The 26,595-nt window shown below is 47.1% G+C and overlaps 1 protein-coding gene across 1 annotated transcript in view; it reads left to right on the forward strand.

Moving 5' to 3' along the window:
- The window catches only part of LOC119436680 (protein qui-1-like), a 556,193-nt gene extending 532,425 nt beyond the window's left edge, over positions 1-23,768 (forward strand). The window contains exons 24-26 of the mRNA XM_037703643.2: positions 3,639-3,801; positions 10,543-10,978; positions 16,758-23,768. Of these exons, the coding sequence (XP_037559571.2) occupies positions 3,639-3,801; positions 10,543-10,978; positions 16,758-17,323 (1,165 nt within the window). The 3' untranslated portion in view covers positions 17,324-23,768. The remainder of the gene's footprint in view (positions 1-3,638; positions 3,802-10,542; positions 10,979-16,757) is intronic.
- Positions 23,769-26,595: the final 2,827 nt, after the last annotated feature.

Consider the following 26,595-nt stretch of genomic DNA (forward strand, 5'->3'; position numbering starts at 1 on the left):
CAGCAGGAACGCTAGTGTGGTGTGCGCACAACGCGAAAGGCAGAACACTGCCCTGGCTCCGCTGCAGAGCCGATTGAGCGGAGCATGAGGGTGCGTGCACTCGGCTTTTTTGTCTTTGTAACCAATGACATTGCGTGTCTCTCGCGTCTCTGGACATTAGAGGGCACACGTGCCGTTCATACCGTGACAGCATGGCGGCGGTGATGGCGCGCGTGAACGCGCCTCGTGTGTCCGTGTATAACTCAACCAGATTTGTTTCAAATTCATAATTTGATTTTACCTTTAGTTTGAACCAATTATGGCAAACAGACAGCCTATAGATAGACTCTGAGCTTGCACAAATTAAAAGGGACATTGCTACTCACTCTGTAATCTGCGAAGCGCCAGCTGGAGCCGTGAAACAGAGCCCAGCAACAGACATCGTCACTCGTCGAATAGCTTCGAAACTATTGAGAGAGACTGTACCTGCAAGTAATAGGCGCGAGGTCACCTACACGCTGCCCTTTGCCAACGATGTGTGTTTGTCAAAGTTTGTCAAATAGAAGAGCATGACATATATTCTGACATCAGAGAAAATTATTAGCTGAAGCGATTTCTTGGCACATTGCAGCCCATTCGACAAAATCACCAAGGTTAGGTCGCGAAAATTGAGTCCTCTACATGCGTAGCCGGCCGTGGTAGCTCAGCGGCTATGGCGTTCTGCTGTTGAGTGCAAGGTCGTGGGTTCGATTCGTGGCCGAGGCGGGCCCACTTTTATGAAGGCAAAATGCAAATATGCTTGTCTGCAGAGATATCAATGCACGCAAAAAAAAACTCGAGGGGCCAAAAGTAATCCACTGAAGCAACCTTCAAAGTGATGCGGGGCGTTAAACCTCGCCAACTGTCGCTCAGTTTTGTTCATACATAAGGTTCACACATACATGATGCGCGTTGCTTATTGTACACTATAAACATGATTACTTCGCCACATACCCAGAAGCACGGCGTTTTCTTGCTTGCTCGGTCCTCTAACAATGGCTCAAGCTCGCAAGTAAACGCTGCCATGCAATGACCAAGCGCGTGCGATGGCCTCTTCGTCAATGGTGGCGATTGAAGCTTGATGCTAAGTCATTGAATAATTTTCTGCGAGAGAGCAGTAAAGAACTCGAAATAGGGGTCACTCCGTGCGTCCTCTCGTTAGCTGCGACGTGCGTCGTTGTGCCGTGAGTCACGCATCGTTTATTCATTATAGAGCACCGATGCCACATACACATTTTACAGTGACAACACTAAGTCATCATGCCATCATCCTCATGTCGTTGTCGTGTGGGCGTCGTTGCGCACATTTCGGGGAGTTCGCGTAGGATTGCAGGAGTGAGATGTTTGGAGACGTTGTGAAGAGCAAGTGATGCCGCAGTAAATAAGTTTACAGCCGCAGCAATCGCTGAGTCGGCGGATATTTAAGGGCTATGTTCCTCAGGATCGTGTCCGCGTGTAGAAAAAAACTATCATCATTAGAATTTGCTTAGCCTCCATGTGCGTGGTGGTTTGTTTCCATGTGAGTGGCGGTTGCCCGCCAGTTTTGCATTAGCACAAGTATCAAAACGGATGATGGATAGAGGAGGAGGATGAAACAACTTTATTTTGTTAATTTGGCTTAGTGAGGGGTGGCAACCAGGTGATGCCTTACAGCCACCTCCTCGGCTCTTTTGATGGCCCGAAGTTGAACCTCCAGGTTCGGGTTCATTAGTATCGCTTCCCACGCTTCAGGCGAGGGAGTGGCCAGGAGATCTGTCTGGGGGGGGGGGATCTTCCTTGCAGTCCCATAGAATATGATTTAAGGAGGCTATGGACCCACATAATGAGCAGTGTGGGTCTGTCAAGTCAGGGTAAATGTTTGCGTATATTTGCGGGTAGGGAAAGGAGTGGGTTTGCAGTCGGCGCCAGGTGACTTCTTGTCCCTTGGTGAGCTTGGGATGAGGTGGGGGTTTTGTCCGTCTTGCGAGGCGGCAGTGTTGGGCAATATCGTGGCATGTGGTCAGTGGCTCGCTGACCAGGTCCTCTGGGTCGGAGACGGGACCCACCGCTCGGCTGACGAATCCTCGAGCACACTGGTAGGCCGCCTCGTTCCCCGGGTTCTCTGCGTGAGCCGGGACCCATATCAATTCAATTGGGGTGGGTTCTTCTTCACTATCTTGTTGTTTGGGGGAGAGTAGGGTATGCAGCATTCGTCGCGTGGCTGGGGTCACGATTCCACCCCCTCTACACCGCCGGTGCCTCTTTCACAAGTGTCGCGATACTCGGCGGTGGCACGTCCCACCAATCGTTGTGCCCCTTTGTCTCGTGACGTAAGAGATCGCACTAGCGCTGTTATCAGCAGTTGCCCTTTGGTCTCGCTATGGGACGGACACTCGTTTAACCACATCTTCCAGGATCCTGACGTCAGGATCCTAACGATGCTGTGCTGTGTGCCACGGCTATGGACGCTGTGGCTCATATGCTAGTCTATGACGATGGGGTGGACTTGGCGTAGCAAACGCACTACTTGGCCATCGCGCCGGGCGAAAACAAGACGCCGGTGTCCTTGCTCTTTGACGGACATGCCGAAGACGCTCAATATAGTCAATAATGATAATATATAAATTCCCTATAGCAATATTCACTATAGCAGACCCACCATAGTCACAGCTTCGCTGGCTTCCATCTTCACTAGTGGAAGGGCTTTGATTTTTTTAAGTAATGCCAAGGTTTTCTTGACAAATGTGTCAGAGCACTCGAGTAGCAGTATTCACGGCGTCGTTAGAACTTAGCCAAATCATGGCTTCGGTGTCGTATCTTTTTCTTATCTCGTGCGACATTCTATTACCTCAGCACAGTGACTGCTCTGCAAAAGGCAGACGTGGCGCAGTCTCATATTAGCTAAAGTAAACGATGTCTGTGTTGACGTGAGTACGCGTTGTTGTTGTTGTTGTTGTTGCTGTTGTTGTTGTTGTTGATGATGATGATGATGATGATGATGATGATGATGATGATGATGATAATTTTCTGAGAAAGTGCTGATATTCAAAATAAATAAACTTTTATACTTTAACCAGCTTTGTGTGTATTCCACTGCTAACTGGACAAATATCTTCAGAGATTTCAGAGTGCGTCTGAGGACGAAATTTTTCTCGATATAAAAAGTGTCTGACAAAATATAAGGCAGATAATTACGTATACTAAAGCGCACGTTTATGAACACAATTATGAATGAAAAAAAAGGAATCCTAATTAAACTGAAATAAAGTTTGCAGTGCGTTAGGGCAGCCTCATTACACCTACCGATCCTCATTAAAAGGTGTAAAAGTAAAACAACTTTATTACCCTAACTTCGTCGCAGATTATCCAGAATATGAATTCGTCCAGTGCCTCCTGTGGCTTAGCAAGCAACACTTCTCCTCCTTCTATACTTATATCGTTTTGTGAAAGTTTGTTATTTACTGATAATTATTGTGAAGTGTTTAGCCAAGTGTCACTACCATATAAGACGTGCGGCGAAACTGTAATTGTTAATTAACCTAGGTATGCAATCAAATGGAAGTGTTCCTGTGGTATGATACCTGGTTGTGGCAACATGTCGCTTGCCATTCATGCTTTCTGTCCCCGATTTGCTTGCGCAGCTTAAAATATTGGCCGGTGTTTGAGACGGACAGCGAAAAGACCGTAAGCCACAGCGAAGCCATACTGTGCTACACCGTCACCTACGACTGCCAAACCATTGTCACCGGATCGCAAGACATGTCGCTCAAGGTGTGGGAAGTCGCCACGGCAAAGCTAACTCAGGTAAGCGCAAAACACTCTACCGCGAATAACCTTTCTTCTTTCACGCACCAAAAATACTGGCGCCTTCTAACGTATTTTACTGTCTAGTTTAGACTACAATACGGCACTACGAGAACTTGGCCGCGTTTTTGGCTGATGGGTTGGCGCTGTGAAATATCAGTGCGTGGACAGAAATAGGTCCGCGATGTTGCACGCTTGATGATGATAATGATGATGAACCTCTGTCATGGCTCGCACCCACTAAGGGAGATAGACCAAGAATCTGGCGGAAGTGGGTATTCTAAAGAAAATTCATCTTTGAAAACAAGAAACGCAAAGTAAAAGACAGAAAAAAAAAAGGCAGATGTTGCAATAATTAGATTCACCTTTTCACCTTTTAAGTTAGTCTGACTGCTCGCTCGCATTGTAATCTAGTTGCACGCTTCCATTCAAGGTCACCATAAAGGGACACTAAATAGGAAAAAAATAATAAATGCGATATCAGCTTAGCTTTATTGCGTAGTACCACGCAGTTGTTGACTCGCTGTTGCCACGGCGGCCGCATTTAGATGGGGGCGCAATGCGAAAACACCCGTGTACTTAGATTTAGGTGCACGTTAAAGAACCTCAGGTGGTTCAAATTTCCGGAGTCCCCCACTACGGCGTGCCTCATAATCAGATCGTGGTTTTGGCACGTAAAACCCCATAATTTAATTTTTTTTTTACTTGCTGTTGCACTTTATTGAAGTATTGCGAACATCCCTCAACCACGAGTCACGTCACTAGAACGTCACTTCTTTTTTTTTTCATTTTGTATAATTGCATCGATGTAGCAAATGCCTAACGAGTGTTATTTACAGGGTGCGTCATAAATACTATCACAAGTTTATTGCCTAATATTGGTTGAGAATTAAAAAAAAATCTCAGGAAACCTTTTGTGGCGCATTTACGCGAAATTTTAGGAATGCAACACAAAACATTTTATTCATTGTCTTTGCTCCTGGCCTTGATCATGGCCTTTAAACGTTCTGGGTACGCTTGAATCGCGGCCCACAAGGTACCCCTATAGGAGAATTTTTCTTCATTCTCGATCCAGCGACGCTTTCAAGCCCACCATGTTGGACTACTGTAGGGCTCGCGGGCCTCATTTTGAATAATAACGCACGCACAGAAGTTTATAGGGTTTGTGTCACGGTAGTTAGCCGGCCACTCTTCAGCTGGAATGAAGTCTGGCGTGAGAGCGCGACACCACTGCTGTATTGTTGATTTGCTCTTGGATTGTTTTGCTGTTGCGCCGTCCGGCTGCAAAGTTCAAGACTACTCTCCTAAGAAGGACAGAGATGAGGGCAGTGAATGAGGCTCTAGAATATCTTTAAACTACGTTTGAAACGTCTGAGGTGTCGATCTTTGCGCTTTTTGTCACAAAAACAAGAGGAATGCGGCCAGTGGTGGTCACCTCATCTCAAACAATGACAGACACCGCGTGGGAGTTTCGAAAGACTGTCCAACTTGCTGCTTCAGCAAGCTCTGACGTCGGAACAAGCACAAGAGAGTTCCGAGTGTTGTTACGGGCCTCTACCGTGAAACGTTTCTCATCCGTGAAGACATTTGCTAAGCCTCCCCCATTCGCGGCCTGTGCCCAGCAGCAGCCGGCAATTTTTCCATCCTTCCTTTCCTCTGCGCCTCTGTCATTCCATGTCTTCTCTGGAACATGTAGGGGAAACATCTTGAAGTCCCTTCGCACGGCTCTTGTCATTGTTGTCGCCAACGCATTCATCTCCAAGGCCACCCTTCTGATGCTTCTCCGTGGCTCGCATTGGATTACCTTGCTCGCAACTTTAATAATGTGAGAAGTGACCACAGGGGCAGCCCGGTCACTGTGGTTTTCATCCTAACGAGTACTATGTTTGAAAGCCCAGTAGACAGTTTTGAGGTGAAATTTTAGAATTTTGCCGACCTCTGAAGGAGAGTGTCCGGCCTCGCTCAATGATGCTTAATTATGATGTTGTGGGTTGATGTGATTCCAGCGCGTGGTGCCATTTCCTGAAAAATAAACAAATAGGCACTAAATACAGAAGAAAGATTGAAGAAACGTTTAGGAAAGGATGTGCGGAAATGTTTAAAAAATTAGAGGCAGATTTATTGATCAAAGTGTGTGACCGTAATTATGGCGCTCCCTGTATGTGTCTATACCATTTATGTGCACATGCAGGTCGAGAGATTGTGCTGGCGATATGGCTTTCCCTTGACGCCGAAATGATGCTGCGGTTTTGTTTTTCGTGTATTGCTTTTCTATTCCCATTTTATGTATTTTCTCACTTCGTAATTAAACCAGTCTGCGCCGGCCCCGCCTATATTATCCCCATAAGTGCCCTATCTGGAGACGTGGATGACAAGAATGGAATAAAATTCGAACTAGAAAAGATCCATTACGTTATGCTATTCCAATATTGTATTTTTGTACTATTGTATTATTCGTGTGTACTCTTTTTTTTTCTTTTTTTGCCATTGGTCATTGGTTTGCTCTGCACTGCGCCCTCGTCATCGCCAAGATCGGCCAATCTGAGTGATGGAAGATAACAAATGAATAGCACTGAAGGAAGAAAAAAAAATCTTACAAAATGCGGTCCACCCAGAGCGCCTTCTGTTACGTCACTGAACACGAAAGCAAACATTGGACAGTATCTTCGTGATGAAAAAAAAGGACAATTTCCATGAGCGCTTCATCACCAACAAATATTATACATAAATAATAGTAATTAAATTAGAAGAGGTGCGCCACGGCTGCTAGTTCCCAGCCCGAGCATTGTGGCCATTATGGCAAGCATCGTATATCGCCCCCCCCCCCCCCCTCCTTCTTGTGCGATCCAGCGCACTCACAGGCAATCGAACAAAAGGAGGTGCTGCAGCTGCGACTAAGGGTGTTTCGGCCTTCCCCGTTTTTTCTTTCTTTTTTTTTAAGCCCGGGCTTTGAAACGCGCTATTCCACTTCCACCCTCTTGCATCGCTTCATGCAGTATCGGTTAGAATAAGCATTGGCAGGTGCATGCGGAGCAATCTTCTACCGCTAAGAACACAGCATTTACTGCGGAGGTGGCGCGCCTCGGTCGTACAGTGGAAAAGCGCAAATACGTCGTCCTCTTCCCTCCTTCCTGTATTTCACATCGTACTGTTTCACCTTATTGCTGATTTATAGACAAATGGAAGTACTAAAGTGCGTCGCGTCACTCTTAAGCTGCTGTATTATTCTTAATTGAGAGCACCTATACATGATTGTCACGTGGCTCGTTGCGCTTAACGAGCGACCTGAGCCTATAGGGGCCAATGCCCCGAGGCGCTGCCTGCTTCCTCCGTTATCTCTCCCCCCCCCCCCTCCCCTCTCCCGGCAGAGTGCGCTGCGCTTGCCTCGTGTTGATGCGGGGTCGGTTTTTTTTTTTTTTTTTTTTTTTTTTTTTTTTTTTTTTTTTTTTTTTTTTTTTACTTGCCTTCCAGGCGAACTGAGCGCACCGACCTTGTTTCGATCGTTCGGATAACCTCTCCTATCGCATTGTTTGCTGAAACCAGCTCTCTTGCCTTCCTCCCGTTCCTCCTTTAGACCGTGTTATTCTTCATGCCTCATCAAACTTTTAAAGAACGCGCCCTGTACGAAAGAGGAAGTGCAATGATTGCAGAAACGGCATGGGTACCTGTCGTCGTCTGGGAAAGAAGTCTGGCGTGTTGGCCAGGAAAAGAAACAAACAAAAAAAGAACAAGCTGAGGTGTGTGAAGGTGGAAAAGGCGCACGAGTAAAAGAGCACATTGAAGGATGGAAAACAACGCACACGTCATCAATATTGTAGCACCTTGTCTTCCGCAAACAATACGGTATTGAAAGGCGGGTGCTGATGCAGCACAAAACAGGCACACGCGCTGTCATTAGAAAAGGGTTGGCTCAGATGGCGTCGCTTCAACCGGCGAAAAAAAAAAAAAAAGTTTTACAAAGTTGTTGACGGAAGCTCGTAGAATAGGCAAAAAATTTTAAAAACTCAGAGTGAAACAGCCGGTGCACGTCGTGAGCAAAGAAAAACGCACGCACAGAGGAAAAAAAAGGAAAAAGCTAAGGAAAGGCTCGAAATGTTAAAGGGCCCTTCACCGTGGCCTGGTCAGACACGTTCGTCATATATGCTAGAAAACATAATTAGGCAGTCCAGTGAGCGTTCTTTACCGCAAGAATGTTTAAAAACGGCTCCTTATAGTAGCCGACATAGAAGCAAATAAAATGTTGAATTGCGAGGGGGAGGCGAGCTACCCATCCCGCAGCAGAGGCTCTCAGCCATTGCATCGACCACAGAGCTTTCTAGGAAATTCTGGCTCTGCGGTCGTTTAACTACCATGGTGTTTAGTGCATGGACTTGTCGGTTCATCGGGCTTGAGGCTTCAGACGTTCTTGTGGCTTTATTTACTGCGTCTTACCTGCCCTATAATGGCCCGATTTTCATATTTCTAAATGCAGAAGGCAATATGACTCTCCGTACATGCGTAATAACTGTGAATTGTTGCATATGTAAGGCACAATTTTGCTGAAAGTGATCGTTTTGCAATGTCACGGAGCCGTATGATGCCAGAAGGACGAAGTTTAGTCCAAATCCGTGTACTAACCATCATACTTTCAGATCCCGTAGACACGCGAGCCCGAGAGTTCACTATAGTATTTGGTGTATAGCAAACTCTGTATATGGTCTCTACGAGCTCCCTCCAGCGACATTCCCCTCCTGGCTTCTCCCATTGGTGCTAAGTGTCCACGTGACATTTACGTCACTAACCCCGCCTGTCTATTTTCTCTTCCTTCTATTGCTGCGGTGTGTATTTCAAGCAGGGCTTTTTTTTTTTTTTTTTTTTTCGTATTGCGTTTCACTGGAATCATTGAGTTCGCGTTGCTGCTGGCTCTTTGTGCATTACCGGCATCATGCGTATGACATAAAAGTACCGTGTCTATGACGTAACATCTGCTGGTGAAGAGCGTGGCTCCTCCGAGAAAGGAGGGCCGGCCCGCGGACTTTTGTCTGAATTATCAGCTGCTTTCGCGGATTACGTCGGTCCATTACTGTACAGACTGAATAGTCACCAACGTGTTCTACGCACTGCGCTTTTCTATTTTCAATGCCCAAACCTGGGGTGCGGCTCTTTAACTAAGATGCACCTCGTCGGTTTATCTTATAGTACAATGCAAAAAGGGGAAAACATATACGCAGCACTACAGAAGCCACGAGTGGCAACACGCCCCCAAATACGATTCGCAGCTTGTTCGTAAGTAGTTCGCAAGTAGTATGACAATTTCATCCCAATTATATTTTTAGTTATATTGCTTAGAGATGGACACAATGGACCTTACCCCTGAAATTACCTATAAATAAACATCGCTAAACGCCATCGTGCTCCATGGAGCCATGTTGACAGCCTTAAGGCTTGTCTTGTTGCGTCAGGCGATAGTTACGCATCTGAATGAGTGTGCGGGATCTCTTACAACGGCATCGAAGCATTGGATTCTTTCATACTCCGTGAATATGCTGGACTCAGGAAGGGAGTAGGAGTTACTCCCACAAGGGAGTGAACCATGTAAAATGACGGCAAAAGTGATGTTACAGTAAAATTACTCAAAAAGTGGGGCAAATAAAAGTTATGCCACTAAAATTGCCATACTTCTTTTTATTCACAAAAAAAAAGAAACTTAGAGCGTGTGGCTTAGCAGACACCTAAATAAAACTAAACAGAAAATGTCAGTTCTGAGTTTTAATTTAATTTCAGTGGATATGTTTTTTTTTTAATGAGAACTCAAACGAAATACGCAAACAAGGTTAAATTAAAGCTCAATTCATTGTATCGATCAAACCTATTTAAAACCTAATTAAAACAACATATATTTTATAAGGGGTTACGTCTCTTCTGCCTTACGCTGCGTGAGCTCGTTGTGGCCTTTTTTTTTTTTCACCTATTGTTGCTGCTTGTTACGTCCCTTTCGACTATAGACCGCTGTTTTCACGGAGATGCATGCATATTCTATTTTATGTTGCTTTCTTTTTGATTTTATGGCAATTGTCTGAAGTTACTATGTGCCCAGTGCGTAGAAAGTCAGTGGTGCCATCGACACCCTTTTAAAGTAAACCGAATGAGGCCTAGCAGAGTGGAACGAGCGTATCATGCCGTCCGTCAAAAGACAACGCACATCGCCTTCCCGTAGTTGTCCGCTACGTTTCTTACAGCCGTGGTCAGGCGCGTCAGCAGTGTTTGACAAATGCGGGATGGAGGCCGGAGAAATCGTTTCTCTGCCGGCCACTGGCACTGCCCAGAAAAACTAGGGTATGCAAAGTACAAGGACAACCGCGCCCCCTGACGACTACCCAATACGCCATTATTATGCGCCTGTGCATTTTCTAATGTCCTTCCCAGCCTTGATTCCTGGAACAGATAGGATAGGATATGTTGGGGTGATGGTTAAAGGCACCCCGTCCAGCACCACAAGAGTATAACGGGAATAAGAAAGGAGAGAGTTTGGAAAAGGTAAAGAAGTTAAAAGCTTTTGTGTGCCAATGTGGAGAACCGTGTTTCGGTATAGTGAAATATGATGAGGAATAAAAGCTTTAAGAGCAGAAATAGGAGACTTGGAAACAAGTTAGGAGAGAACAGATATCGTTTCTCTTCCGCTGTTTCGCTTAGCGAGTCCAGTTGGATCGCGCGGTGAATACGCCTCGGACGTTCATGCCGCTGGAATGACTCGCGGTGCAGGTGCTGGTGGGCCACGAGGGCCCGGTGATGTGCGTGGCGGTGGCGCCGTTCCGCTGCTCGCTGGCCGTGTCCGGCTCCCAGGACTGCAACCTGATCGTGTGGGACGTGACGACGGGCAGCGACCGGTTCGTGCTGCGCGGCCATACCGAGGCGATCCGGGCGGCCAAGCTGACGCTGGATGGCTCGGTGGCCGTGTCCAGCTCGGACGACAACACGCTGCAGCTGTGGAACACCCAGAACGGCCACCGCGTGGCCAGCTTCGACCTGCACGCCACCGTGCTCGCCGTGACCACCTCCTTGAACACGGGCCACCTCGTCGTGCAGCTGGCCAGCTCGACGCTGGTGCCCATGCTGCGGCTGCTCAACAACCCGGGCAAGGGGCTCATGCTCGACCTACCGCCCGGCACGCCCGTCGGCGACGAGCCCAAGACCCTTGGTGAGCGAGCGCGGTGCCGCCTGCCGCAGAGCGCGCGGCGTGCGCGCCGCACCAGGCTCGAGAACGTGGCCCGCGCAAAGAGCCACTGAATTGAGCGGCGCTGCGCGGGCTGCTGCCGACTTCTCGGTTGAGTGACAAGTTAGGGATAGGCAGATGTTAAACTATCTCTCCAGCTCTGGGCTTCCTATAGGGAGTAGAATAAACGCGAATATTAGGCAAATGAGCAGCGCGGTTGCTAACTTCAATTATGAACCAGCTGGGTTTTCAGCAGATCCTCAAAAAGCTACCCTAAAGATTCTGAACGCCTTGAATGCCCCTACACGCTTTATCTCGGGAAGTGTTTGCTCGACGCCAAGCAAAAGTAAAACACATTAAAAGCGCCATCGTGGCGTACAAGGGCTCGGACGCCCTGTTGAATCTCAGCCGGCGGGGCCTGTGCAGGTTAGGCGAAAACGCATGGGCGTGAAGAGTCTCTGTATGTGACGCTCGGTAGCGCGAGCAGCGCAAGGCAGTAGTGTGCGTTAGCAATTGAGCAGTTTAACGTTTAGCACCGGTGTATCCTGGGCTGTACATACACCACCTGAAGATGCACAGCAAACGGCGCAATCAGCTTTAATGCATCAATAGCTGCGCTTCACGTCTGCACGACTCGCAACGCCAAAAACAATACCAAGCAAAGGCTACTGGAAAATTTCTCAGTCGAGGAGATGGTGTCATGCGATTGGCGCTGAGTAAGTGCACACTACGTTCCGGTAAGCAGCCATTAACAGAAAGAGCAATGAGGACAGGGTGCGTCAGAGTGCAGAACGGGATATTTTAAAATGTCGGCGCCTGCGCAGGACAAAAGTAATTTCTTCCGCCACCTTACAAAGCTCGTTGGTGACCACATTCTCTTTCGCTCATTTGATCGCAGCCCAACCTTCCGCATTTGTCAGTGCTTTCTGTGGTGCCCTTTAGTGTGAGGGAGAGCGCCAACTGCTCTGATAGGGGATAGGTAGAGAGCTCAGCCTCAACAACATGCCTCTGGCCTGAACTCCACGCTGAGATACTCGAGCCTCACGTCAGAGCCAAGCCGATGTTCGCCCGTTATCACAATACTATAGAACCCCACGCATGGACGCTTTTTTTTTTTTTTTCCACGAATATTTACTCTCACAAATAGGTCATTACAGTTAGAAGAAAATAAGCTTGTTTCAGGCACATTTAGGTACTCTTCGTAAAAATAATCTATTAAACTAAAGCTCTGTTAAACGTATAGGTAATAATAGTCAGATTTAGTTTCACGTACACAGAAGCTTTGCGCACGCAAACGTGAGATATTTGCGTGCGCTACGTGCCGCATGCGTACGCAACAGTCTGTGGGTGGAGGTCTCGCAAACGTATATATCGTTGCTTCCACATGTCTACTGGCGCCCTCTGCCGGCAGACATGAACGCTACTACAACCAAGTTCGTTCAAGTCGATCCGGAATCAGAGCTAACGTGCAATTCTCGCACGTCGCGCACTGCGCGTCCGTGCTATAGCTTGTGCCGCGTTCTCTGCCTGGTAACTGGCAGAGCCCGCCACGTACTTGGAACGCTCAACACAGGGGCGCTTCTACGCTTCTACGTACGTGAAACTAAAGCTGTGTAATAATGCGCCCACGTGCATGAAACCTCTCACAGATGTCGCACTAAATTTTTGGTGATTAATTTGCCTGCCTTGCACGCATGAATTCTTGAGCGAGCTAACTCTTAGTGTAAGTGTTTATCACACTAAGTGCACTGTTTTAACCGTGGCACATGACGAACACGCACACGTTGTCGCGTATGCTGGGCGTTAATCTAAATGGGCAGGTTAACCTTCCATTTCATTCAGCTAAACAGCGAACGCGCCCCATCGAAAGCCTTAATTTGGCATTGCCTCTATACGCGAAATAGTTTTCGTTCGCACTCCCAGGACGTAAGTGAATAAAGCGTATTACCGGCATAGACGGCGTTCTCAGTGTACGGTGTCACTACATGTAATACCAACGTTTATCGGACGGATTGTACCGTATCCAAGCACAACCAGGCGTCAAATGTCAACATTCATTTCTAACCTGCATTATTTTGCATTTGAAAGGGATAAAACGACTGCCTAATCATGGTAGCGTTTAACGGTTGTTACAGACAAGGTTCTAATGCGAATATCGACAAGATTTTGAAAAATGCAGCGCAAGAATGACGATCCCGGAAAAGAACGTCAGCGCAAGAAATTCTGGCGCTGCTGCTTTCTTTTTTTTTTTCTACAGATGTTTATAGAGCATAAATTCTTAGAACGAGCAACCATACTATAAACCGATTTATTTTGCTTAAAGGTCTCAATCGGTTTACAGTGCAGTGGCCATGAACACGACACAGTTGCTGAAGCGCCGCTTTTCGCGAGTATCTAATAAAGCAGTCAAGCAAGTGAATTTCAGGCGAGAAAGTAAATTTCTTTCTCCGAGCCACGCGTCACGCATGCGGCCGTGCGGGCTTTAGCGATGTCGTCCAAACGCCTGCAAAGTTTGAACAATATGAGCATACAAAAACTGTTAAGTTTTGAGGAGAAAAGAACCATTTCAGGTAGAAAATACTGCGTGAAGTGGAATTTATAATTGGCTTCACATAAGTTATGGAATCGGTCTTCATTTCCTTCATTCGACGTGTCTGCTAAGTGCTCAAAATGTGGAATTAAATTATGTAGTTTAACGTCCCGACAGTGCTCAATGAGTTATGAGGGACGCCTTAGTGGTGAGCCTAGGAGCCATATTGACAACCGCCGTGGGGTTCCTTAAGGTGCCCCCAAAGCACCGGTACACGAGCGTCTTTGCATTCCGCCCCCATCGAAATGCATCCGACGCTGGTGGGAATTGAACCCGCGACCTCGGGCTCGGCAACAGTACGCCGAACCACCGCGGTGGGAGCACAGAATTTATCTAGGAGTCTCCCAGTTTTCAGAGAATAGTGACAAAATCTGACAGAAATGCAGATGTGGCCGACCACTGGCGGTGGCCGAATGGGTTTTTTATTTTTTTTTTTTTTTACTCGAGCATGAGTTTGCCGGGTTAAACTTCAGTACAGGTCTGTTAATTCTAGCAGCATCGGTGATTAACATCACAGATTGGTGGCGCACAGTGATCTCTGTGTAACTTCTTACGCGATCAGAATCAGAGAAGTGGTAGTGATTAAAGGCTTTAGCAGCGATGTCTACGTGGTGCCGGAGCGAGGTATTGAACCTAAATGTCTGCAATTTTATGGCAGGCCTAAAGAATTTATCAGTGTTGCTGTGATGCTGGATATGAAACTTGTGTTCTTCCAGTGCTTCTGCGGTATCGCAGAACGCCGGCGCTAACACGTCGCGGTGGGCGGAATAAACGGTTATAAAAAATAAATGTTGCAGTGTTTAGCCCTCCATTCTTGGGTTTCTTGTGGAGCATGGAAGAAGCCTGAAAGCGAAGTTGTATAGAAGCCCGCCTTTAATGTGCAAATATGCAAACTCTGTGCCGAATTATAGCTGCCTATAGCTGATTTTGATGACTGCTCTTTCTTGAGGCAAAGAACACTTACACTCTGGCTTGTGAGTATTGCCATAGCGAATAGCGCCCCATGCCACAACGCCCCACGGCAGACATTTTGCATGCTACTCCAATTTTCGTCGTCACCTGCGTCCCTCTTTTCTGTTTTCGTCCTTTAAGCGCTGTACATATAGTGTGTGCCGATAGGCTCTCTGTTGAGAACCACAGGCACTATATACATCATTAGTGCTAAGAACCTTAAGTAGCAGAGACACAAACTGCACATTAAAAAGCATGTTTCATGTCTTGAACTGTGTGGTGTCACTGCACCTATTGGTAAGCAACACTGCACTCGAACACAGCACTGTGAAAAGAGCCAGCAAAAAAAAGTAAGACATAGTTAAATTACCGGGAACGTCATGGCACAAAGGACAGGTGTAAAATAATAATTATAATAAACCAATCCATGTTCCGATGACTTTCCCAAACCAGGATTTGGAACGCCGAAATATAGTTCTACAGCTGGTTTTTTTCTTGGTGGTACAAGGGGGAAGATAGTGACAGGCGACTATCTACTAGCATCTTTAGAAGCAATTTATTGTTTTACGTTTTTTTTTTTTTTATTGTACAACGTTCTGCCTCTTGTTAAGCGAGATTTTGATAACGTTTTTCTCGTCATTTGACGCGATTGTCGTCTTTAAATGAGGCTATGTTTTCTAGAGTATCACAAGCTCTCTATGCCTTATTTTTCGTAAAAGCTTTTCCTCTCACTGGAAAGCCAAAGCCTGGAAATCGGATAGCATATGCACGTCGCATAGTGTGCACTTCGCCCTGTGTCACAGTTTTTCCCAAGTTTGTCTCGCGAGCGCCGACTCGGCAGTGTTGTCACCAAACGGACCATTCCGCCACGACTCAAACGATCGCTTCGACGTTCCCAAATTCGCGGATGCATTTGTCCAATCACATCTTTTCGCGTATTCCTCCGTTCCACTCTTTCTGCTTCGCTCTGTCATATTGATGTTTCTTATTCGGCATGCTCACAGCAAAAATTTTACCTCGAGTCAAAATGCTTAATCTAAGCGGGGGAAACTCGAATAAACAGTGTTGAGCGAATGTCTCTGCTTGATAATTTATTTCGTTCAATGAAAAATAAAAACGTAAACTCACAATTGTAGCGGCCATTAACAATTCTTTTTGGGGTGCTATACTACAAGCAGAAGCGGGATTATAATGGTAATAGAGAGTTTTAGAATAGGGGCCCCGAACGTTTTGGGGACCCACAAAAATAGCGTCGAAGCCACTGCGCATGCGCGAGACGCGAACTGGGATTGGATTTTGCGTCGGGCACGCTATTTCACTGATTTAGCGGGAGCCTCAAAAGCTGCCCCAAAAGCTTTGCGTCAACAAACATGGCGGCGCCCGTCGAAGCGACGGCTCCAACCGATCACCAAACTGGGCTCGATTCGTGGTAACACATGAAGTTCGTAAGCTAGGAGAAGTGACTGTGGTCATCGCTTTCTCTCAACTAACGTGTGTAATGAAGATTGATTCATTAGACGCCGCTGATTCCGAATGCGATCGTCGATTTCATGGCTCGTAGGCCTAACGTGCATTAGCTTGGCTGGTGAAGGCACGTAAAGTTGGTTACTCAAAATTAAGCGCAACAAGTCGCTTGCTTATAATAGAATAACCCCTAAATTGTAATTAAACGCAAAAACACGAAAGTCAACATTGCTCTTCTTATCATAAAATAGTACAGTTTATCTTAATATTTATAATAGTTTTTCTTTGACACCATAGTGGCGCTGCAAGCGCAAGACGCTATTCGCAAACTCAAAGCCTTATTCTAAAACTCTTAACTCCTGTATGCCCAACGCTAACACCCGCAAAGCTCTTTGGGGCCCCAAACTTCTGGGGCCCCTCCTCTATTCTAAAACTCTCTAATAAAATGAGAATGTATACGCCGGCAACACAGTTCAGATGCAGTATGTATCTTAAGACTATAGTGCGAGCCTTGTTTACGAATTAGTCGTGAGGGTGCGCTTCGTGGTGTGACAGACTCGCTCAGTCGACGCTCTGGCTATTACGCGCAGAGTAGCTGCCATTTAGCGCCCTAGATATTTTGTCTGACGGCAACCTGGCGCCATTTTCCCCATCTTGCGGGGGGGTCGCTTCGTGGCAGTTCCCCTGTTCCTTTCCCGTACCTGGCGCCTTCTTTTTTTGCGGCGGCCGTGTAGAAAAACGAGCGTGGCGTGGTCGCAGGAGGGCACCCCCTGCGCGGCGTGGTCCCCAAGCGGGTCCTGCTGCGGGGCAACCTGAAGCGGGAGCAGTCGTTCGACTCCTTCTACTGGGACCTGCGCGCCCAGTCGCCCAAGCACGAAACGGCCGCGGCCGCCGACGACTTCCGCGCCAGCAAACCGCTGTCGCCTTTCGGCTCCCGCGAGCACCTCCAGCTGACCGGCGCGGGAGGCGGCTCGGCCGTCTGGAACGGTGGCCTGGGTCGGGGACCCCGTGCCGCCGGCCCCGGCGCGCACGCCGGCGCAGGCGACCTGGGCCTGCAGCCCAAACCCAAGCTGCCCAAGCACAAGATCCTCAAGAAGCAGCAGAGCATGTTCGCCTGCTTTCCCGAGTTCACGCAGCAGACGCCGCCCACGCTGCTGTCGCCCGTGGCGCCCAAGGAGCTGGTCGAGAAGAAGGAACTCTCCAAGACGGGTCGCACCGCCGGCGTCCTTCTGCCGCGCACCAACAGTGTCGAGGAGGCGCCCGAGCCGGCTGCCCCTGGCCCCGAAAACACGGTCACGGGATCGGCTGTCTGCGCTCTCATGTGAACAGCACAATCCCGTCAAGTCGCACGCGCCCACCTCCTCCTTGACTAGTAGCAACACGCAGCAGCCGAGCTTCGCCGAGTGGCTGTCGCCCTCCCGTTCGCCCCTCCACGACGGACACCTTTATGACAAAGGGAAAGCAATGTGTGCACGGCAGGCGGCAGCTATACTGACCAAGGGTTCACCATCGCAGCTCTGCGCTATCCGCACACTGCGGCCCACGTCACATTTCTATATACCGTGTCGTGCAGCGCAGCGGTTCGCCGCCGCACGCCGGCTGCCACGCCTGAAATTGAGCTGTCTGTCCAGCCAGCGTCAAGCATAAGCAATATACCACGTCACGTGGAAGGCGTGCAGTTGGAACGTCGCCGCGTCTGCCGACAGGCAGCTGGGCACTTGGGCAGGTCACTCGCTCGCATTTCTGTTAGGAGTCGTCACTGCCAAGAGCTGTCGAGAATTGCAAATGTCAAGAGTAGAATCTTGGTGCTGAACTGGCACCACGCTGCGATACAGCCTAGTGTAAACGTATTTTTTTAGTCGAAAGAAACGGCGACACAAATGCAATTCGAGCCAAGCACATGTGTTGAATGAAAACAGGTCGGGCTGAGGACACAGTGACGAACGCGACGTCTCAAACAGTGACACCAGTGGAGTACGGAGCAATCTCGTGTAATGTGTTTTGCTTTTTCGAGGGTACCTTCCTTCCAGTCGGAAAAGCATGTTGAGACTATGTCATGAGGTTTAGTTTACGCAGCCTATAACAAACCAAAGTCCTCCTCGTCGGTGCCCATTCCACACCCACAAGATAAAAGATGGAAGAAAATACGTCCGCGTGCGTGTGAGTATATAGAAAACGTTTCACGGCAGACGTGGCTGTAAAGCCCGCCTGTAAAGCAGTCCTTCAGTAATCGTAAGCAGTCAAAAATAAATTTGCTTGCTACCATATGCTGATCCTTTTTTTTTTCATTACACCTGTTCAGGGCAATGAGCTATAGGAAATAGTCACAGTTATTATGTGAATAACCCGGTGTGAAATGTTCCAGCGGCTGCTTATCAGAGAGTCTCCAACACTCGACAGTGAATCCCGCCTGACACGTTGTTGGAGTGTGATAATTGTATTTCAGTGTGAGCACCTGACCTTGCACAGCAAACGCTCCAGCTCGAGCACATTTTCACTATGCACACTCTGTTCACCACTGCACGTTGTACGTTCCTTCTACAGCCTAAGCACAAATTGTTGTTGAGACCTGCATGTTAAAAAAAATCGACACACGCTTTTACTGAACATTAACCCACGCCGTGAGCTTCGACAGCCGATTAATGTATCATAACTGAAAGTAAAACCTTTGTACTTGAATGGCCTTCCACGTTCCTGTAAACACACATCAATACACTGTAAAGAAGAAAACATACAGACTGAGACACACTGGTGATGCAATTTTATGACACACTGGTGATGCAATTTTATAAGTTCAGCTTCGTATGTCGATGCCTGTAGGCAGGAGATTGTCAGAATTTTCCCGAGAGCTATTCGATCCTTACAGTGGTTGTGTTCATATTCTTCTTGCCCCAGCTCCTCGAACACTAGTCAAACATTTGCTCAATGTTTGTCGTGCGCTGCACTCTGGCTCCATTGAAAGCAGACCTTTCCAGCAAGTATCAAACATATTTTGTATACTACTCCCTCCTCTGCGTAAATGTGCATAAATGTACAAAGTTTTGTGTTGATTTCTGCATGAATAATTTAACCTTTCATTTGTTATTTTACTGATCGGCCACTGATTGAGTCAGCTAGACGGAGTCGGATACAGTGGCAGGTTAATAAAATCTGACTCAGAGACCTGTCTTGTCGCACTAAGCGCAGAGGGTAGAAGGTAATATGTGTTCGCGCCTGGAAATAAGAGGCTGTTTATTTTTTTTTTTTTTTCTTGCGTTCGTGTACTGCTTGCAAATGTGCATACATGTGGCATATCATACTTATTGTACATTCTTTTGTGTTGCATTCGTATTCAACGTTACCTATGATTACGTCTTGTACTTGTTGAAGGATGTGTAGATGTTACTTGGTCGCCTATGCTTCGGGAAGAAGGCGCAGAAGAGATGTCTTTCGCACCCGACAAGAAGAGAGGAGTGCATAGGCGGGGTGACTAGTGATGTTACCCTTGTGTAGTATTGTGTAGCACATGCCACGCTGGCTTTGCAAGTGCTTCTTCCGGGGCTGGCGTGCTTGTATCCTCGCGGAGACATTTGTTCCTGTTCTTGAGCATCTGTTCTCGTGGACGGCCCTCGGCGCTGACTGGCCACCGCTATCGTGGCCGCCGGGTCCCAGAGTCCGTGCTCGTCTGGAACCGCAGTGGTCGTCGTTTACGTTCTGATTTTCCTCCCTAACAGTACCTGACGTTTTCTCTTCCATTAGTGCGTGTTCTTCGATGTGAATGTCTTCGTTGCAGGCGAAAATTCGTACCATCTTGCTCTCGGCGTTAACAAGAGGCGTTCTCAAGCAAGCTTCCTTCCTATGCTGAGTGTCACGTGCGAAGCATGGGGAGCACTTGGTTCAACCCGAGCGTGTTCAGGTTGTCTTCCCACCGTAGTCTCCTCTGTCGTGGTTTTGTCCTGAGTGCTTTTCTTTTTTTTTTTTCTTTAATTCTTCTTCTTTTTGCGGTGCCGCTTCAGATTAGCTCCTTGCTTCCTCCGCGCACGGGATCAGCCACTGTCGTGCTTTCCCTGTTTCTGTATCTTTCTTTCTTTCTGTTCATGCGTGTGTGGTGAGCACGCAGTTGCTCACGCAACTAGATTTTCACGTCCGCAGACGGTCTTACGTATAGAGGAACAGCGCGAGTATATATGTATTTCTTTGTAAATGCCCCCCCCCCCCTCCCTCTCCCCTCACCTTGCAGCGTTCCGCGAGTGCGGCGACTGTGACAGGCAAAATGCCCAAATCTACGCGTAGTGAACGGCGCTCCGCACCATGCCACTGTCCTCTATATAGAAGCCAAGTGTTCCCGTCAGGTGTCGCGTGCCGTAGACTGCTGCACGCCACCGAGTGTAGTGTAGTGTATACACCCGTCAGACCATGTACAGACACGCATTTTTTGGTGCACCGTAGGGGTATCGAACAAAGCCCCCGCCTATTGCGCCTCTGAGGCGCAACTTCCCTCCCGTCGTATCTTATCCCGAAACGCTGCGCGGCTACGCATCGCCCGCTGGAAGCGATCCCCCGCTGCGCTTCTGAGATTACCACGGCCTCTCTTCCGCCGGCTACGGAAGGCAATTAGATCGGTAGACCCCGATGACCTGTGATCGCGCCTTAACTGTTAGGTACGCAGCGCTCTTATGGTGAAACTTTCTTGTCCTTTTTTTTTTTTTTTAGCTGTTTTGTTCCAGCCGCTTCTTCACTTTCTTGATGGAGTCTGAATGAACTTGTGAACGTACTTGAGTGTATGACGGTGCAAATGACTGTAAGCCACCACCGCGTCTTGCGTGTGTGCGCGAATTGACGCCAATATATATATATATATATATATATATATATATATATATATATATATATATATATAGTTTGAACATGCCGCAAAACGACCTTACAGGTCTTTCTTTTTGTTTATTCTCCCATCCAGACCCATTTCTTTGTCGTCTTTGAGCATATCAGGATGGAAAGTGAAGAAAATAAAAAATACGTGGCTGTGTTTTGCGGGTCTTTAATTTGTCTTAGAGCCTGCAGAAAGCCTGTAATCGCGCGCAAAATTTGTATGATGCCTTGGGACCACCTGAGAAATTACCTGTCAAATGCTATTTAGATTACTACCAATTAGTCCGTGCACGAATCATTGCTTCTTCATTCACACCCGGAGTGACTGATGAACAGGCATTTACACTCTCTTCCGTACACAGTATTTCGACCCCCTCATTGCGTCCGCGCAGTAGTGGGATGGCAGCTCCTCTGTCAAGTTCGACTTTTCAGCACCGCTGTCACGAATCCAGCGTCCCAGCAAAAAAAAAAATTTAAAAATAAATAAATAAACTGGGCGTTGCTTGACCAGTTCAGTACGTGGCTACTACCAGTGGTGTTATTTTGGCTTCTAGAGCTTGAAAGTCTGGTTCGTCGCAGCTGCTCATAAATGCGGAACACCACAGTCATTCTCTCTAGCTGCGGCAGCTATGCCATTAGCTGCAGTGTATGTCAAGGGGTCGATACACGTAGGCATAGTATATCGACGAGTGTCACACATCGTTGTGAGTGGGCGCCTCTACATTGCTCAGCTTTTGAAACGCATGTTCACTATACGTTGTACGTTTTACATCTTTTTTTTTCTTTTTCAGAAGTCTGCATTATACATAAGTAAACGTAGGACTTTTTAATATTTTCTGTGCTAGCAAGAGAAAAAAAGTGACATTCCTGCCTTTGTTAAACCTGCCTCTGTAAATACAAAGCGATCAAAGAGGGGGACAATATTTGCTTGGGCTGGGCATCTAAGCATAAACCTATCCTTTGCGAGAAAAAGGCGCTCAGTTAGAATAAAGGGCAGGATCATTTTTTTGCCAAGTTACGTCGCCATTCCTGATGCACATACTGCATGTTTCTGCGACGGCTGTCTCAGATTATACTAAACATATGAGGCTGAAAATGAAATAATAATTTTTGCTGATCAATCTTCATAGCTGTGACGGACATCAGAATTGGCGCGATAATCGCCAATTATTATTTTTTAAAATTCACTAATTGACTTTTCAGTTAATGATTGAAGTACTGGCTCACCACATCTGCGATTACAGCCTGCCCGCTAAAGTCGTTCATTAAAACTTAATTGCTCATACATTATAAATTAACAATCGTCGTATATATTGGTGATTATGGCGCGAAATCTGATGTCCACCGCTTTGTGAAGCTTCATTAGCATAAAAAAGTATCATTTCGTCTCGACATTCCTATATATTTAATATTCCGAGGCAGTTGTAGCAGAGACACGCGGTATGAAAAACCAACTTGTGGTGCCAAATTTCTCGCGGTTTGGTAAGAACGTTGTAGAGCAAACAACTCTGCGAGCTTCGACAAGTATCCCACACAATCAGGCGGCATCTTATCCAGCACGCTGTGGGCAGAAGGAACGCGATATTGCTGTCTCCGAAGAGCACGATGCTGCTAATATAGACAGAAGAGTAAACATCTGCCCTGCATGTGAGGGTATGTGTAATTCAGCCGCCGTCACCGGAGAGAAAAATCGGTCAATTGCCGAAGCTCGAAGTTTGAACGCACGAAAACATCTTTCATTGATGCTGGCCGACATGGGATGCCCGGACCCTTCTATGCAATGTTTGTTATGGCAGCGGGGTTCTTGAAATTAATTTTTTATTTCCTACTGAAAGACGACGCGTCGCGGCTACACTCTTAATGTCGTTCCACATACGTTCCACTAAGTGCGTGAAAGAAGTGGACTGAGAATGGGGCGGAGTCACTGCGCACGGCACTCTATCGTATGACCCCTCGCGTGAGGGTAGTAGGAGGAGCGTCGGACCCCTTTGATTTTCTTTCCTTTTTTTTACTGCTCTCTCGTCGAGATCGGCCCACATTCTGAAGTATGATGACCTGGTAAATACTATATAATTAAAAATTGAGTAATTCCTTAATTGAACGTTTCTTGATATTTGCAGAATTGTTCGACTTACTAAGAGAGATCTGTGTGGAAGAGATGTTCCTGAGCGTCGGCTCTTCCTTCAGTCTACCTCCTTGCCACTGCTATACTGTATATCACCCTTGATATCGTTCCACATAGATTCCACGAACTGAACGAAACATATTTCTCAAAATGCTCCACTCATTTATTGGAACTTGCGTGGAACGAGATCAGGAGTGTAATGCTGGGTGAAAATTTTTCACTAATTACTTAGCTAAGGTTTTCTTTCGATCTACCTGGTCGAATGATGGGTAAGTTTTGCTACATTTCGCAGCAATATATATAAACCTTGTCTCCGAAGCAATTTTGATTGTACACCGTGCAACATCATCTCTCGCTTCCTTTCTTTTTCTTCGTTCTTTATGAACAATCGAGGTTGTTTCGTTTTCACGATTTCTTTATTGTGGAGCGTCGATTAACGATCTACTAAAATATGGATGTCTCTCTCTCTCTCTAGCACGGGAAAAAAATCTTACAAATGCCACACATTGTTCATAGCTGTGTTTTCCCTGTGCGATGGTGTATTTAAGAAATAGCAAAAAAAAAATTCCTGGTGAAGAAGTTGTTTCTTTGTGGTTAAGCACCCAATGGTTGTTCGTTTCCCGTGTAAACGGTTCGTTATCCCTGATGTAGCTTGCACCATCCTTACTGTCATACGCGACGCAGAGTAGTAGCCATTGAAGTGCACCTGAATGCCAGGTGGTTGACATTTTCCACGTTTCTGTATAGCTGGACCCTTGGTAAATGGAGTAATAAACAGGATGTTTCTACGAAAAGCGGATCTCGTGTGCATTTTTTCTTATTTTTTTTTCTCTGCGGGACCTCGTCCCACCTCTTTTCTCATCGGTTGTAAGTTTCAGCAAATCGAGCGAGCAACCGAGGAAAAAAAACGAAGAAATTTGTGGCCCCATCGGTTCCCGTAAGTAGGTTGACGCATGGTATTACTACATTCACTCTCTATCATAGCACTAATTTTCGTGGCACACATTTTAATAAATCATTAACACGCGCAACCATCTCGATGCTATCTATATTTTCAGATCCGTTGTCCATGTAGGTTCGATCGCTCCGTAATGCCCTTTCTATTGCACAACACACTGCATCAAACTTTGAATTCGCGTCTTCTCTTATCTGGGCACTTGGACTTTACGACAGAGAGTTCGCGTTCGCAGTCGTCATAATCCGCCCGAAGCCACGATTCCCCCATCGATGGTTCCCGCTCTGCGAGCGACAAGATACAGCTTCTTGCGATGCAGAGAGCGCCACTATAGATCTGATGCCATTGCTAGCCCCTGTGTGCCCCTTAATTCCTGAATCGCCGGAAGCAATTGCACTTGCCATGCTAACGTTTGAAAGTGTAGCCGAACGTAGTGCGCGTTTCGAGCAGGGTCATACAAAGAAAGAAATATCCTACGGCGCAATGCGGTCTCTCCAAATGGAACATCTTCAAGTGAAAACGCGAGTCCGTGTGCTGCACGAACATAGCTTTTCACGCGAACAGCACGAACTGAAAAGTTATCTGCGAGTATAAATATATGGGGGTGCAACATAGTAGGGTTGGTTCTACTAAAAACTACCTGCTCAGCTTTTAAAAAATTGGTTGTGGTTTAGCTCTGGTTAAACCTAGTCGAGTAGCGATAGCTGCAGACTCCCGGCTGCGCTTAGGCTTCGCTTGTAGTTAGGCACGTTGTTATTAAACTTAGTGGCTTTCCACTAGAGTAAGAAAGGAGAGACGTTGTGGTCAACTAACGGGTAAAACTGCAGCGAGCGCCCAACGGCAGGAGCGGTGGCCGCGCGGCGGCCGCGACGAGCCGAGTCGCTGGAGAATCGAGGCCCGTGGTGTGACGTCACACAGAGGGCGCGGAGCACCCAAGGTATAAAGCCCGAGGTACAGTGGCTAGTACCCAAGGGCAGGAGCGGTGGCTGCGCGGCGACCGCCACGAGCCGAGTTGCTGGAGAATCGAGGGCCGTAGTGTGACGTCACAGTGCGGCCACGGCTCAAAGTGCGGAGACGACGAAAAGGCGAAAACCTGGCGTAATGTAGATATCGCTATACAAAAAATTGCCCGCCAATCCACCCTGTGAAGGTGGTTGGAAAGCGAAGCTTTTTACGCCACCCTCACGTTGACTGCGGCGCACTTGATATTTCACACACTACAACGTAACTTTAACCACGGCCTTTATTATTATTTACTTCACAACAATGCTCACTACTGCTTTATGACCGGTGTGATATACACTACTAGACTACCCCATAGTGGGGTAGTCTAGAAAATGAACCGAAGCAGTTACTAGGCTGGAAGGGTTTCGAATGACGTCAACCCTCTTTCAAGCAGCTGCATAAGCTTTGCAACAGCTGCAATCTAATCTTACGGACCGCGCCGAGCCTGTTTCCGTTGTTTGCCCGCAGCCCTTATCATCCATCATGTTGGCTCATCACTTTGAAGTTTGTTTTTGTGGTTTTTCTTGCGAAAACGAGTGCTTAGTTGTACGCTGAATGCCTGAATTCATGTAAGCTATACTGCTATACCTGCAATTGTTAGCGGTTCGTCGGGATCGTTTTTTGATTACAACGACGGACACGACAGAACCCTTGGCTGGTAGAGGTACAAAGCTTCGCTTTAAAAAAAAATTTGTTCTTCCACTCTAACGTGAATGCGTTGCGAGTAGTTACGAGCGGGAGTGAGTTACGAACGATCTGGTGATCTACCGTACACGACGCGTCGTCGCTCTGGCGCATTCCCTCATACCGAAAGCTTCGACGTTGAAAATAAGCATTGTATTGAATTAACTGGCGGAGACGGCTTGTTGATGCCAACACGCAGCAGAATGCTAGAAACGGAGCCAATTTGTCTCCTCAAAACGCAAACTTCGTACTTGGCGTGCGAAGCATTTGTCCCACTCACCACCTATACCACGCACCACCTTGGGAACCTAACCAACGACATGCGCTTGTAGCGTGCGGCTCTCAACTATAATTGTGCTTCTGCTTTCCGCATCATCATTGCGGGGCCTTACAGCAGTCTTAAAGGAGACGAAGGAGAAATGTTATGATCGACTGATGCATTATACTTCTGCATGCAGTACCAGAAATGTCAGTTTTACCGCCAGTGGGGTCTTGGTAAACCTGGAAAGAAAGACGCACATAATGAAAGACAGGCATGAAGTAGAGCGCCCTATAGCGTCTCGTGACGTTACAAGATTTTGACGGTGTCTGTCTGGGACTAGTCAGCAGTTCATCAATAAACAAATATTATATTACATCCTAAACCAACCAATGACTCAAACTATAGAGAGCTCTGAAAATAAAATCAAACGAGCGCAAAAAAGGTAAAAAATGAAAATAAAAAAGAAACATGGACGATAATGAACAGCACAAGCGCTCACAGTGTGCGGGTCGTATTCTCTACGCCTCGTATAAACTTGGTCAACTTTGCTGATGCATTCTCAGAAAGAAAACAGCGCATTGCTGGGGAAAAACGCACGCAAAGCCGTTTGTAGAGTGTGTAGTCTCGAAGGTTTAGGAAATATACCTATCGTGTGGGATGCGTTACGTAGGGCAGACCAGTAGGTGCTTGAACGAGCGGGCTCGAGAACACGCCG

The sequence above is a fragment of the Dermacentor silvarum genome, chromosome 1 (assembly GCF_013339745.2).
Source record: "Dermacentor silvarum isolate Dsil-2018 chromosome 1, BIME_Dsil_1.4, whole genome shotgun sequence".
NCBI lineage: Eukaryota > Metazoa > Arthropoda > Arachnida > Ixodida > Ixodidae > Dermacentor > Dermacentor silvarum.